Consider the following 15,383-nt stretch of genomic DNA (forward strand, 5'->3'; position numbering starts at 1 on the left):
TTTTGATCCAACATATTGTCATTTATAGCCCAGATGTATTTGACAGTCTTTTGGCAGTAGTCTTGAGTATTCTCTCAAATACAATTTAATTTTCAAAGCTGTTGTTTTTATGTGAGTAGCTTGTTTGTAATACGAATTGAATATTTTACAAAACCGTAAAGTATTTCCCTATATTCTAGTTCTGTTTCTGCATGTTTGTTTTTTCATTTGCCTTTTCCTGGCAAAAGAACCAGAATTGCAAATACTGCTTATGACTGACCTGAGTTCAGGTTTTTGGGATAAAGCCCAGTCCCACTTGACTATAGCTGGATTGCATGTGAAACCTCTGCAGGTCTGGTTAGCAGGTTAGACTAGTGCATACATGTGTTAGGATGCTATTATATGTGTTACTTGTAAAATTTATATATTTTTTTTTCATAATGGCTGATGGTAGAAATGAAGACTTTGAAGTGACTCCGTGAAGGCAGCTTGTTCTGCAGCTGTTTGTATGAAAACATACCACACACAAGTTGGTGTACCTGCAACGTGCTTTCCTTTACTGCCCCATGAAACTACTGTCTGTAGCTGAATGTAGTTATTTTATTTTTAAAACTCTGACCCTTATCAGCTTTGGAAAGTAAAGTCCACTTTTTATCTGGAGGATTTATGAAAGCCCTTACACACTAATACTTTTATAAAAGAAAGGGAGACTGAGTATCTTCACGTTAGAGTTTTCTGCAACCCCAGAACAGGTTTGAATGTGCATAAAAGACAGCATGCCTGACCCCATAGAAGTCTGTATTGTAAATCTAGTCCATAGTTTTGAGTCTTTACTTGCCTTAACTTATGGCTTCTTGATTATGGAAGCTATGGATACACTGGTCGTTCTCTTGTTAGCATTCAAATTGTAGTACGCGTAGTCTTGTAGTTAATGCAGTCTTCTCATTTAGGCATGAAAAAGTTTGATTCATGCAGGTTTATATTTTGATGTTCAGGAAGGTGACTTATGAAAATCAACTTTGGGGCAATGTGGGAAGTTAAACATATGCATTAAGATAATGAGATGTTTAGAAAAGTTCATCAGTAGAGCCTGAAGGCATTTACAGTTAAAATTTTCAATGTTACCTATATTTCTTAGTCACATACAGTATTTTTCACCTTCATTTATTGGAGTATTATTGAGGAGGAACTTGGGCAAAATATTGTACCTAGTGTAATAGTTTATCCTGAATTGATTTTTCTCATTCCAATGAAAGCTTCAGCCTTTCATTGAGAATGCTTTGTTCTGAATACAAAATATAGTGACTGTGCTGAAATAAATACCTCCATGAGTAATGGTTGATTAAGGAGTAATTGTTTAAATAAGTATTTTACAATTAAATTGCTAAAAATGTCTTTATTTTGTTGTAGATGGGGCTTGAAGTCTGTCTGGGATCCAGGGAGGGAAATGGTGGAAAACTGTAAAGCCACCCCCAGCCAAGGGTGACACTCCTAATCTTATAGAAAGGTAGCTTCTTGCTCTAAGTCGACCTCTACAGTTTTCCAGGAAAGAGAACAAGACTGCACTAAGCAGAATTCCTAACACAAACTGAAAGGTCCGTTCACATCGCCACTTCTGTCTCACTGCTTTGCAGTCCAGCTTTTCATTTGAACTTTTCTATATTAGCTTTTAAATGGGAATCACTGTAGTAGATTTTTTGGAATCTTTTTCTTCCTGCTTCATCTGATTCTTTTATAGAAATGCTTACAGAATGAGTCTACCTACTGATTTTTCTCTTTGACCTAAACAGGAGAAAACTGAGCCAATCCCTTTGAGATGGTCAAATCACAAAAAGGAAGATCTATCAGGCAGTTAAGTTGCTCTTCAGATGATCACTGTGTCAGGGAACTTGCCAAGTGACTTAGAGATCTCGGGATGTCACTGTTAATCTGCAATCCTACTGGAAGTGGCAGAGTCAATCCTTAAAATGTCTTAGCATTCAGAAAACCAAATTGTCCTCATTGTTCTGTTTTACACAAGGAAGATCAATTTCCTGATGCTCTCCTCACCCCTCTTCCCTTCCACCTTTTTCCTGCTCACTTTTCTAGGTCCCTGTTACTAATTTACTTTTTTAGAAAATGCATCTTTGAAGATTTCTGGCCATCCTAAAAGATTTAGGTATCTCCTGGAAGTAGAACTTTGAAGGCGGTGATAGTGACTATAATGATGAGCAGTGCAAGTGTTTGGTCATCGTTACACTTTTTCCTTTGTGCCCTAGTGCCAAGATATTGGTGGGTTTTGTAAAAAAATTTATTGGAACAAATTCTGGGTCCAAGTAGTAATGCTAAGGTTATGACAGAAAGGATGCTGAGATTTTCATGTTCCTTTCATCCTTCTCCCTGCTTGTCCTTGTGGAAACTTGAGATTTAAACGTCATTCGGACTATACTGAACTGTGTGTTGCCCTAGAGCAATTTGAGGTTCCGTCTTTCATCACCAATGCCAATTCTTGCTTTGAAATATTTAAGGAAGGTGGCAGACAAAGCAAACTAAATGCCGAGTTATTAGATGGGTTATTGTATTATAGAGAATATATGGCAATTGTGGAACAAATTTTGTTGTCATGTGGGACCAGAGACTTAACATACATTGTCAGGGTGCCACAACGACTGGCAGTGCCCCTCAGTGGGGGTAAATTGGGTACCCACTTCAGTACCACAGCCTCCTGGGCAGGATCTCACCATGCATCTCCAACCTGCCACCCACCATGAGAAGAGCAGGGCAGCCCGTGGGGGGGTGGGGGCGGCCAGGACCAGCACAGACCTCCCCCCCCCCCCCCCCCCCCAGTAGGCCATGGAGCCAGGGCCAGCCTGAGGCAGGGAAGCCCACCTACCCCATGGCTGGGGGCCTGGAAAGGGTCAAGGAGGCTACAGCAAGGTGGTGAGCAGTGCTAGGGTGGGGGGTTGGCCCTCATCTTGGGGCAGCCTCTCTCCGCTACCATCAGCAGAACAGGGTCATCCTCAGCTGTGCTGGCTCTATGCTGGCCTTCAGCCCCAGGATGATATTATGCCACCTATAGACATCTCTAAATTATGCTGCCATTAGTCCTGAATCTGTTAAATATTTACAGATTAAAACAATCAGATATTCAGACTTCTGAAATATTTTTGCTTATTTTTTCCTACACTGCTTGTTAGAAACCCCAAATATCTCATTTCTAAGTAGTTGTTGATAGTCTTGAAGTTGTCAGCAGCCTTAGCATTGGACCAACACTGTTTTGCAAGGCAATTTCATATGGTCGGCAGCAGAGGAGGGAGGAATGTTTCTCAAGTTATTTTTGAATGGCAGTTGTTTGGAGCTACTCAGAAATTTGGGATATTAAAAGTAGGTTATTGGCTAGAGTGTAACTGAAGTTGTTAAAAGTGTCTCAGAAATGTTGTTGTGTGGCTTTTTTGTATGTCCAATAACTGTCACATATGTTTTATATAATATTTTATGTCATTTCAGTAGTTTCTGTCATTTTTTTTGCATGCTTGGTGGAGGCTGGTGATTTTGATTAGTCACTGTACTTTCTTTCAGTATTTATAATGTTAATGACTGAACTGTAATTCACATCAAATCTCACATTCTTCCTTTAAAAATCCACAGAATTTGTGTTGCTTTTTTATCCTGTGTGGCTGTTGTGCTCTAAACATAATGAGCTCCAAGTATTGAATTTATTATTTTACACTGAATTAAAGTCAATTAGTGAAATCTAGTTAAGCAGGATTTGTGCAGTTGGACTGTGTAATCTGTTTTGTACCATTACACCAATGTCCATGAGTTGTTTGTAACAAATGCTGATAGCTGTTATTGAGGGGTAGTATAAAAACACCTTCATACTATTTAAAAAAACCCAACCAGACAGGAAACCCTTGCATGCTGAACTGAAACAACGCCAAACTTTAAACTCTGCAAGAACATCTGAGCCTTGGAACAGGATGTTTAACAAGTTCTGGTATTTAGAAAACTTATTAAATTTATCTTATATGTTGTTCTTATGTAAGTGTAAATGAATAAGTTTATGGAATATCCTCTCTCCTCCCGCCCTGCCCTTTTCCAATGTTGACAACACAAAGGACGATGCCACTAGAAACCACTTGGTGCTGCATAGTACTTAATTTCTCTGAAGGCAGCATCTGTATTGCAACTACTACTGACTCTTGCGTCGTTGCAGTCTTTTCATTTTAACCAAGTGAGCAAGAAAAATATAAATTTTAAAGCAATTGTTGTGGAGTATTTTTAGTCATATTTCCAATATTGCTCAGTATAAGGATCTAGAGTTGTATGAATGAGTGTTTTTAACTTTGACTGCTGTAAATTAAAGCAGAGACTGTTGTCTTGTCACATTTGGAATAGTCAGAATATTTCCAAGGCTGCCTTTTTATGGATAATAAAATCACACAGTTTTGAAAAGAAATTCATTTATCATCCCCCAACAATTTTTGGAGCCAAATGTCAACCTTTCAAGGATGGTAGAACTTTTCTGAATACAAAATGTTAATTAAACCCCACAGCTATTGATACCTATGTCATGCTGTTCTGAAATTCCAAAATAGATTTATGTAAGTGCATGAGGACCAATCACAAAGGAAAAAAAAACTTATGTGTTAGTTGGAATGAGATGCAAAACGAACTACTGAAAAAAGGAGTGGGAAAAATTAAAATAGTTTGCTTAGTTTGCTTTTCATAGTTGGTTACAGGAGTCCTGATAGGAGGTTTTAAGTTACGGCAAAGCTTAAACTAAAACCGGAATCGACCGCTTAACAAATGGCTAGGAATGATTTTAAAGAACAACTACTATAAAAGACCATATTTTAAGAATCCTTACCATTTGCTTCTGGATTTTTAATTTTTTTAAATCTTTGCCATTTCATTATCATCTTAATCAAAATATTCTGCTTTTAAAATACTTGGTCCTCCAAAGAATAAGCCTCTCAAGAATCTTAGTTTGCCATAAAGTAAAGAGCAATGTTGGAGTGTAAGTTAGAAACTTGTGAATTGGCAGCACTGAACATGTTATTTTTGAATAGAATTTTTACTAAAATCCCATATAATCCTCCTTTTTTCATAGATTCTCCGATAGTCATTTGAAATTCCTCTGACAAAAAACAAAAAAGCCCTTAATACTTTTCCTTAATAATGAATTGAAGTGTTTCTGCAGGTACAGATGAAGGTGCAATGACTTAATGGCAAAACCAAAAAGTGTGTGTGTGTGTGAAGGAATGCTTTGGCAGCACACATCTTTGTCCTATTTAGCAGTGTTGCTCAAAGGATGTGTGCCAGTCAAGGTGATAATTCTCTGTTGTGAGAGGCTGAAAAGGTCCTGAACTGTCAGAGATCAAGTTCACTAAATTAGTTCTTGGAGCAAGCATGATAGAATTTGGTGAAGGGCAGATAGGTTACCTTTTGGGTCGTGTGTTTGTGTTCATGTCCAAATGTTTCATAGCTGAGGTTTCACAAAAGATTTGCAAAATACAGCACAGAACACTTTTATAGCTGTTTCTGTTGCTGGTGCAGAACATAGGTGATTTGTTCCTACATCTACTTTAGTTACCATTATGTGTCTCTGTGTATACATTGATTTTTACTGTGAGTGGATGGTATTTTTACCTTTGTTCTTAATGTCTCATGAGTACTAGACTGCTATACAGCGTAGAATACTTTCAAAACATGCTTTTGATTCTGTTATCAGAGTACAGAACAAAGTTATAGAAAGGCAAACTGTAAATCTATCCCCCCTGCCCCTTTCTCTGCATTAGGCATCATAGGTGACATCTTGAGCACACTGAGGTCTGAAGCCAGCGGTATCCAGAGCACTGAAGCTTATTAGAGATGTGCTGGTCATTGGCATGCAACCAGTCATGGTGAGATAGGAAACCATTATGCCTAAATATCTTGGTATCTCAAATGAATGTGGTTTGTTCATGAGTTGTTATATTTTGATGTATTCTGAAGCTCCTGGATTAAAATCAGAGCTGTGTTCTCAAATCAGACGCTAAATGGGGAAAGCTGAAGAGTGCTTGAGAGGAACTATGTTGAAAATAGAAATGCAAACACAGACCCCAGGCTACAGGAATATCTCAAGGGGCTAATCTTTCTGTCTTTTGGAAATCTGCAACTTTATACAATCTTGGAAACTGTTTATGTAGAGATTTTGGCTGGAAATGAATTCGGTTTGCATGTGTTTTACAAATTCATAAGGAAATTTAGTGAGTGTCATGTAGCAGGAATATCAAACAATAAATAACAAAATCAGCAAGGATATGTTGATTATTTTTGCATTATATTCTACCTATAATATGAATGTGAGTTCTTATATAGTAATAAAAATGCGTCCTATATAGGAATACACATTCCTGTAAGGTAGGTGTTGAGACAATTAACATAAGTCATGTGTTAAATACTAATATACTTAGGTATTTATAGCTGTGTCTTTGAGAGCTATAGAAATTAATGAATTTTAACTCATGCAGATGCCTTTCACTTTGTTACAGTCAGAGGCTGAAGCCACATGTATAGATTAAAGTCGGACAAGATATGTTGTAATAAGGTTCCAAATTACCTTTTTGTTTATCTGCTTATCTGAATCATTGTGGCTACACTTTTCAATTCTTTGTGCTCTCAGAGGTTGAATTACTTTAAGGTTTAGATATTTTTTTTTCTTGTTTTGGAAAAGAAGGCTGGTGAAATGTTTCCAAATTAAAACATTAAAAAATGCTACATCTTTTTGTTTCATTGAGATTTTCAATTTTTTCCATATTTTGAGGTATTATTGTTTTCCCACTGCCAGTAGTGTACCTTTTGCCCCATTATGAAAAATTATTCAGAATTCTTCTGATGCAAAACTTGTGAAAAATTGCTGTTTATGGTAGTACCTTTAAGGGCTTCTTAATTAGTAAGTTGCATTGTTCAAAAATACTCAGTAGTGTGTGTTACCTGCTCCTGGAGACTTCATTTAAGGTTTATCTGTGCCATCTGAACTGCATGTGACTTTGAATCTGTTCAAGTGTCACTCCTGTGCCAAGTCTTGGTGTTGTAAGTTGTAAAAGAACTGTGCTGGCAGTAGGGTGTCTGGGAATCTGAATCCTGGGGAAGTCGTCATTTGGCTGCTGGGGCCAAAACTGCTGCACTGCTTTCTTACCTACCTTACAGGTAGCAGGGATCCTTACTGTGCCTCGGTGGAAAAGGCAGTTGGAGAGGTGGTGGTCACAGTTAGTGAACTGAAGACATTTCAGAGCTTTAGTTTGTTGGGCTTTATTGGAGATGTGCCATCTGTCCTCTAGTCAAACAAAGATTTTTACAAGATCTTGAAGAATGGATTGAAAGCCACAGCAAGACTTATTTGGCAAATGTTTCCTGAGCTGACAGCACCGCCACTGCAGTGGGTGATAACTATTTCCCCTACTTCCACTTAGCGTTCATACTGTACGGAGGGGAGGAAGTGTCCCGATGCTATTGCAAGAGTAAGGTACTAACAGCAAGAACAGAAGGCAAAGTTTTGGTGGGTAAGGGGAGATGGAGCCTGCCCATGAAAGAAGAACAGAAAGAAAAGCTGAGGAGCATTGAAGGTAGAATTGGGACAGTTCCCTAGGGCAGCCTCCACTGTACCTTTCAAACCACATACTTATTTCTCTTCTGGCAGTAACAAGTTGCTTACACATCTTTAACTACTAGTTACAGGTGAGGGAACAATTAAACACTGCTTGGCTTTGGTTGAAATGATGGAAATCTTTGTGTTTGGCCCACTTTGAGACTTACCTATATGTTTTCACCGGATGAAAAGGTATTTTTCCCCTTTTAAAAACTTAAGTTGCATAGAAACGACAACATGGAAAGATCAAAAAACCGTGTATCCAACAGAAAGGAAAAATCAGAGGACTGCAACCTTAATATGGCCCTCGCTAAGTATGTGTAGTGAATCCTTAGATCATATGAGTATGTCTCATTTGCTGGACAGCGTGGATGCTCCTTATAAGTGACTTGGTCAGTTCCAGAAGTTAGTTGTGGATCTAATTCATTTGTTGCATTGGACTGGCAGGTCTTTGGTAAATACAGTACTAATCTGTATGATAGTGCTGAAGCAGGTGAATGTCACAAGGTTGATGCAGTGTGTTGGGAAATGGCTTTAAAAATCATCACTGGCTTCTTTGCTTAATAACTAATCTGAGAGTACAGAGCCACCTACGCGGAAGTGCTGAGCTTTACTGTTACTAGAGCATAGGGGAGTTGTACTTTGATTATTTCTAGCTTGAAAAACACCTTGTATTTGGAAGATGTGCACCCAAAGAATCACAAATATAATGCCCAAGTATGTTTGTAGGATCTTAGCCAGTTTTAAAGCAAGAACAGTATGGAGGGACTGCAGACGTAAACTGGATTTGCCATAGAGTGAGGGAGGAAAGTGTCTATCCTAGGACATGCTTTGAATGTGAAGCATTTGGACATATGTACAGTAAGAACTGGCTTCTTGGGTTCAAAAGGATAATTTGCCTCTATGTTGTTTATGCCAACGGTTAGCAGTGATGCTTAGGGAGTTAGAACATTAGAATAATGTAGGATGCATATAGCAAATACTGGTTTCTAGCAAGAGGTGAGAACTTGCACTTGTTTGTGTGAAGCTGTGTCTTTGTGATCCAAGGGTGCTACTTTAACACATAACATCATTTAGATAAAAGTAAAAGGTAAAAAAAAAACCCAACAAACTACTATGTATTTGGTGCTAATGGATACTGTAGTATCTGATGTTGTTTGCCTCTGTTTATTATTTATGCTGTCAGTTGGTTTTGTATTCAGTTGAACTCTTGTTAGTGTCTCGTTTACCTACTGTACAAAATTTGGCTCATTTGAAAGATGCAATCTCAGTAAAAATGCTGTTGCCTAGTGTTTAGTTGGGTTTACTAAAGCTTAATACTGTGAGACCAAAAGGTAAAAAATAAAGCTGTTGACTCAGCACAGATTAAAACCAGATGTGTCTTGAGATCCTTGCATTTCTCTCTAATCACTAACCCAAACTGATTGTGGTAGGTTTTTTTCTGGTCATGACTATAGTTTTAACAGTCTGTGTTTGATGTGTGGTGTGATCTAAGTCAACTGTGGGGTGTTTTTCCCTCCCCCTTGTGATTCTAAATGCATGTTTGTTTTCCCCAGGAATGCCTGGCTATAAACCCACTTTTTTTATACACACACACATACTTGTATTACAAACAGTTGATTTAGATGCAGATTGTTTTTAATCTTAGAATCAGATAAAAGGCTGGAAAAGTGGATAAATGAGGTTTGGAAAACTGTGGGTTGCAGAGATGAGAAACCATTGAATTGTGTTCAGTCCATTAAAACAAGAAGAAATAGAAGAGATACTTTGATAAGTGTTCTGCTGGTGTTAACCTTGATGGCTATTATCGGGGGGATGATGCTATATCTATTTCATTGGCTTAAGCTTTTTTCATGCTGAGAGAAATCAATACTTTGAGTCGTTGGATGACAGAGGCATCACTTCAGAATTGACGGTGTCTGTCAGATGTTGTCATTGGTTGACTTTTGTTCGCTGTTGAGGTTTTAGGCTTTCATTTTTCTAAGTCTTATTCAGGAGTCTTTGTAAGATTTCCCTGGGTAGCATTTTTAGTCCAGACTTTAAACCTCAGGTCAGAGGTCAAGTGCAAAGATCTGTGAAAGCAGAGGACTGAGGAGCTCTTTCATTTACTTAAAATATCCTTGTTTGTAGGGAGTTTGCATTAGTGGCAAGACTATGCCTTATCTTATGGATGACTTTTCCTCTTAAATGATATCCTCTGAGACAAGTTGTTCATAAAGCAAATCGCTTTTAGCCAAATTAGACAAAGGAACAGGCATATGTAAAAGTGTTCAGTGGTCTCAGAGTTGAAGAATAAAAGTAAAAAAGTGCGATATTGCTTTTAAAAACCCTACACTATTAAACTTGTTTGTAGTTTGTAGAAAGCATTGCATTGTAATTTTGGGACTGCAAAGGTGTACATGCAGATGGTACCATGCAGAGAAAAACTTTTACTTGACATTTTTATAAATATCAAAGATAATTCCGAAAACACTAATCCTCCTCTTCACTGAAATACAGACAGGCAGGATAGACCAATTCACTTTGTTGCTATTTTGCAATAGTATTTTTGGAATATTTCCTGCATACAGAATATACTGTATTTTCATATCTATAACTTGCCTTTTGGAAGACCTTACGCTCCTTTAGAATTTCTGTTCCTTTAAAATAGAAATCTTCAGATAAGCTACATGTTCAAATAGTCTGTAGTCTTGTCCAAGCAGGGAATGGGAGAAAGCAAAAAACCCCTGTTGTGCTCTGTGATAACAGCAAAGAGAAGGTTTCTATTCCATCCTGGATGGAGGGTAAAGAGCAAGGGTCTTTCCTCTGCTCCATGCTATGTCAAAGGATTCTGCTTCATACATTTCCCCTTTGTAAAATGTGTAACAGCCACTGAATTTAAGACTTCTTGTAGATGACCTGTGGAGTGTATATATATGAAAATACATTTTTCTTCTTCCAACATTTTTTTGTTTCATTGTGAGTGTGACTGCAGTACTTTTGTAATTATACTTTCATTACACACTTGCCCAAACAGATAACAAAGATGATGTAGGTCGAAGCACTAGTGGAAGGAAGGCTTGACAAATTTGTTTGTATGCAACAGTATATCTGATTGTAAAACCATATTCAAGCATGACAGGGTCATATTGTAAGCACAAGAGATCAAACAATAAGGAAGAAATAAAACTGTAAAAATATAATTTTGAGTTTGTGCACAAACAGAAATCAAGCTGAATTTTTATTCTGCATAAATGGAATGATTTACTGATAGTGTGAAGTATTAACATGTGCCGTTCCATATCCTGGTATTACATCTCTTGAAACGGTGGATCAGGTGAACTTGAAAGCATCTGGAAAATGAAGAAATATGGTAGAGAAATGGAGACCTTTTTAGTGCTTTCAGAACAGTCTAGTAGTGACGGGCTAGTTTGGGATGGGTGTCTTTCCATTTCTGTTGGTGGAGCCAGTCTTGGTTCGCTCCTGTATTAAAAATTATTTGAGAGAGGGAGAGAAATAGAAATCGCTTCTTTTTTGCTGAATATTCAGCATGTATCATCATGGATAGGAACCACTGAACAATTGATGAGCCACCTGTATGATCAAAGAAGATTTTTACAAAACTTGCTTAATGTTAGCAACTATACACACGTGTGCCAGATATTTGGCAGAATTGTGGCTTCTTTCTGTTCTTGTTTGTAAAATATGTACTGTGAAGAGTGTGCTATGGTTAAGAGACCCTCCTGGAGTGATGTTATAATTTTATGGGATTGCGGTATGTGGTAGTCTTTTGGTGGGTAGTTGCAAATTTCTATTCATATTAAATGTTGAATTTGCTGAAAAGTGGACTCCTATACATTTCCGTTTTGTAACAGGCTAATGCTGTTTTCATGGAAGTTGTCAAGACAATAAAATACTATTTTTGCCTTCATTTGAATGCCACAGCTACACTTTGAAAATCTTTCTTGGTATTTAATGAAGGATGTGTTCAAAATTACATCATAAAGAGACTTTTTTTTAAAAGGGGTACAAGTTCATTATACCTTTTACAAAACACTCTAGTTTGATTTCCATTTTATCATGTTTTAAGGTCAAATGTGACTTTAATGTTCCATAAAGAGACAGAGATTGATAATGGGGAAAGAATAACCCTCTAATGTGATTTATATCTATGGATTTTGTGTCAGATATGAAAAGTTGCTCTTCAAATTGTAAAGGAGGATCCATTAAAGAGCACTTTAAAACATTTTACTACTTAGCTTACCTTATACACTGTTTTTAGAATTCTGCCCTTTCAGGCAACTTAAAAATAACAGCATATGAAACATTTACAAAGTGCTGAAAAGAGCTCAGAATCATCATGAGTGCAAAATAGATTAATGTATTGGAAAAGACAGCCGTATTTAAAAACAGCTAGAAAAATCTTCTGTAGTGTTGGTTATGATTTAGCCATCTCATATTTTTGTGAAGAGGGGTGGCAGAGTGCTTCTTGTAGGAGTACAAAAGCCAATTTTTGATGACTTGGAAAGTCAGCTGTGCTCATTCTTCACTCCTCCTGGATGTCTGCTCATCAGGTGAGCATTGCTCTAAGCTGTGGGAAAAATTATGAGGAAATTTGCAAATATATTAAAATTGTTAAAATGCCTCTTTAAAATTTATTCATCTGTTAGTGCATTTTTGTTACCTGATGTCTATGAAAATCTGCACAACACCAAATTTTATTTTACATGTGGTTTTTCCACATTCTTCCTATCTTTCTTTCACTTTATACGACATATTAGTATATACATATACATAAATAACATTCAAAGTCTGCCTATTTTTATTTGCAGCAGTTTTCTAATGCTTGTACATATAGATAGATTTATATAGAAAAAGCATTGCTACCATTTTAAATATAAAAAGCATTATGATACTGTGCTGTTATCTAAGCTCTAAGAAATAATTGTACCAGTGTCTGTATCAGCTGTGCTTTGCAAAGAAAAAGCAATTTTTTTTTTGTTGTTAGGCAGACATTTGTGACCATTCTACTAACTAGATCATAGAATAATCCAATCATTGACAAAGGCTGAAATGCTTTGTCTGGCATATGTGATCTGTGGAATTGCCAGATGAAACCTGAAATTAGAAACAAGAAGTGCTGAAGTGGGGAAAAGCCTTTATTGTTTCTACCGATATTTGAATTTGTTGCGGGTCTTCATGTACAGTGATTTGATGAGGGAGTGATCTAAATTTGGTGCCATTTCTTTGAGTTTTGTGCTAAACAATTTTTCAGAAGATCAACAAACCCCCAAATGATCAGAAAATGTTGTAACAAAATCTTTTGTAGTTTTGAGTTTTGTTTCTAGGTGGGACTTTCGGTCCTTACTTGCTAGTAGTTGGGTTTGAGTACCTCAGTAAACAGGTGGTGATTATACAACAGGTGTAGTACAGCTAGGAAAATGGTTTACTTTCCCTTGCTGGCCTGCAAATGTGCTCAGCTCCAAGAAGCCATCTGGTAAAGATTGGTGTTGTCTTTAGACATATTTTTTCTTGTGTCTGTCTGAAGATATGTAGATTTTCTCTTTAGTTTTTATAGTTATATATTTATACAAACAATAGTAAACAGTTGGCTGCCCAAATCTAATGAGTCATAGGAATGCAGTGGCCAGCTCGCTGGTGTTTGTTATTCTGAAACTTGCCTCTTTGTTTTTATAATGCTACTCTGTTGCAAAAGTGGTGGTACCTCTATGTTTTAGTATGCAGTCAGGCCACTAACATGTTGGCATGTGCTAAATCATGAGTGTGTATACTATGTCGTTAAAGAATTAATGACAAACCAAGATCCTCTGCTTGGTGCTCTGGACAGATTTACTGTGGGCAGCTGCACAGTGCCCAAATTCTCAAACCTGTAAAAAGGGGTTAATTCTTATTTCTCAAGGGTTTTGTATAAGTAATTAATTATGAAGTTCCTTTGGATGGTATAATTAAAATGCAAAGTAATAAAGTCTTTATTTTTTTTCCTAGTCACTGTGTGCCCAATATTCTGCAGACAAAAGAGAAGAAGAAAAAATGTGTCATCATTTGATAATGGCGGCAAAATACCGAGACCAGGTGACAGCAACTCAACTAATACAGAAAATTATCAACATTCTGACAGACAAGCATGGAGCGTGGGGAAGCTCTGCCCCAAGGTAAGGCATTTTTTGAGTATTTTAAAATATTTTTGATAATTGAGTTGTGCTCAGCTGTGCTCAGGTGATTTGAAATAATGCCTTATGGTCACATTTAAAGGTAAAAAAGATTTTCCAGGGTTTTCTTGGTTTTGTTTTGGTTTTTTTTTTTGTTTTTTTTTTTGTTTTTTTACCAAAGTAATACAAAAAAAAGGTAAAATAAATGTGTTAGTGTTTAGGATGGGTGAATGTCAAAAGTAGTGTTTTGTTAGAGTAGTAAAACCCAGGGTGATTCTCTTCTGACTTTTAAACTTTGCTATAATAATGTGATAAAAATTATTCTGAATGTATAGATCTATCGCTATTGGTTACCTGAAAAATCATTTTAAAAAGTATTTTCTTAGAACTAGTTTTCTTTATGGAGCATTATATGGTTCAAGACTGAACCACAATTTAGTAACTTATTTTCTTTTCTGCCGAGCTTTAAACAAACAAACATCTTTTTAAGTTAAAGGGAAAGTATGAGTTATGTATTAGTAATTTCAAGGTGAAAGAAGTACGGCCAGATTAATTCTTCTTTTGGAATTCTCAGTATGTGCTTTCATTACAATGATACTTGTCTAGTTTTAGCACAAGTCACAGCTAGTTTCACTTGCAAATCTAAAAGGCAAGTTCAAGTCCTGGTAGTACATCCTTAATTAAGGCTTAAGAGTAACTGGAACATATGTAGGGCTGGACCATAGCCATGTTGAATATGTTAGTACATTGAGATACCGTTATTTGAATGAAATGGAATAATAAGCATGAGAGAAGTGAGTAGACAACAAACTGTTTTTCCCAGTAACCTTTATTCATTGTTCAATTACTGCTTGTTTTCTGGAGAGAAAAAAAATAATTCCCAAGCACTAACAGTTTCTATAATGTACAGTAACATAAAGAAAATGTTATGAATAAAATTTAACTGGAAGTGTTTATAAATTGAGTTGTGATATTATGGTATGGAATGTTCGTTTACCGTAAATGCCAATTTGGGGTTCTGGGATATAAGGTTAAAGATGAAAAGTCAAAATAATTGTTTAATGCTGTATTTCTTCTGTAAAGTAAATTATGCTTAAATACAAAAAGGCTTTAAACAAAAAAAATTATGAGGGTGTAAAAACAGCAGTCTTTCAGCATTTCTAGGAACTTTTAATTACTTAATTCCATACAATTGTAAAGTAAGGCTGGTATTACAGTTGCCTAAAACCAGATTTAAGTATTTTGTATGTCTGTAATTTTGGTGAGTATATACCTTGTGGTTTTGCCCATCTGTCTGTTCTCTGGATTAAAAACTATCATTATTGTCTTTTAACTAAGAAGCAGAGAATCCTACTCACTCTGTAGGTGTGTTTTGCTTGTGATAATATTGGTGTGGTTGGTGAGGGAAAAGTATAATTGATAAAATATTCCATGCTTGAAGGTTAACTATTTTCTGATAATCCTCAAATAAGGTTTATGTAATCAGCTTGTAAATTAAAGTACACAAAATGTGGACATGATAATTTCCATTTTATAATAATGATTTGCAGCAAAATGGAAATATCACATAATGCACTTTGCAGCACACTTAACATAATTCTAGAAACTAAAATGGCATTAGAGACAAAACAAAATCTCTTTAT

The 15,383-nt window shown here is 36.4% G+C and overlaps 1 protein-coding gene across 4 annotated transcripts in view; it reads left to right on the forward strand.

Annotated features, from left to right (window-relative positions):
- LRBA (LPS responsive beige-like anchor protein) overlaps window positions 1–15,383 on the forward strand; it is a 411,738-nt gene that overhangs the window by 156,553 nt on the left and 239,802 nt on the right. For all 4 annotated transcript variants that reach the window (XM_037396311.1, XM_037396332.1, XM_037396323.1 and 1 more), the window contains one exon: window positions 13,577–13,743. In XM_037396311.1, the coding sequence (XP_037252208.1) occupies window positions 13,577–13,743 (167 nt within the window). The remainder of the gene's footprint in view (window positions 1–13,576; window positions 13,744–15,383) is intronic.

The sequence above is a fragment of the Falco rusticolus genome, chromosome 1 (genome assembly GCF_015220075.1).
Source record: "Falco rusticolus isolate bFalRus1 chromosome 1, bFalRus1.pri, whole genome shotgun sequence".
Lineage (NCBI taxonomy): Eukaryota > Metazoa > Chordata > Aves > Falconiformes > Falconidae > Falco > Falco rusticolus.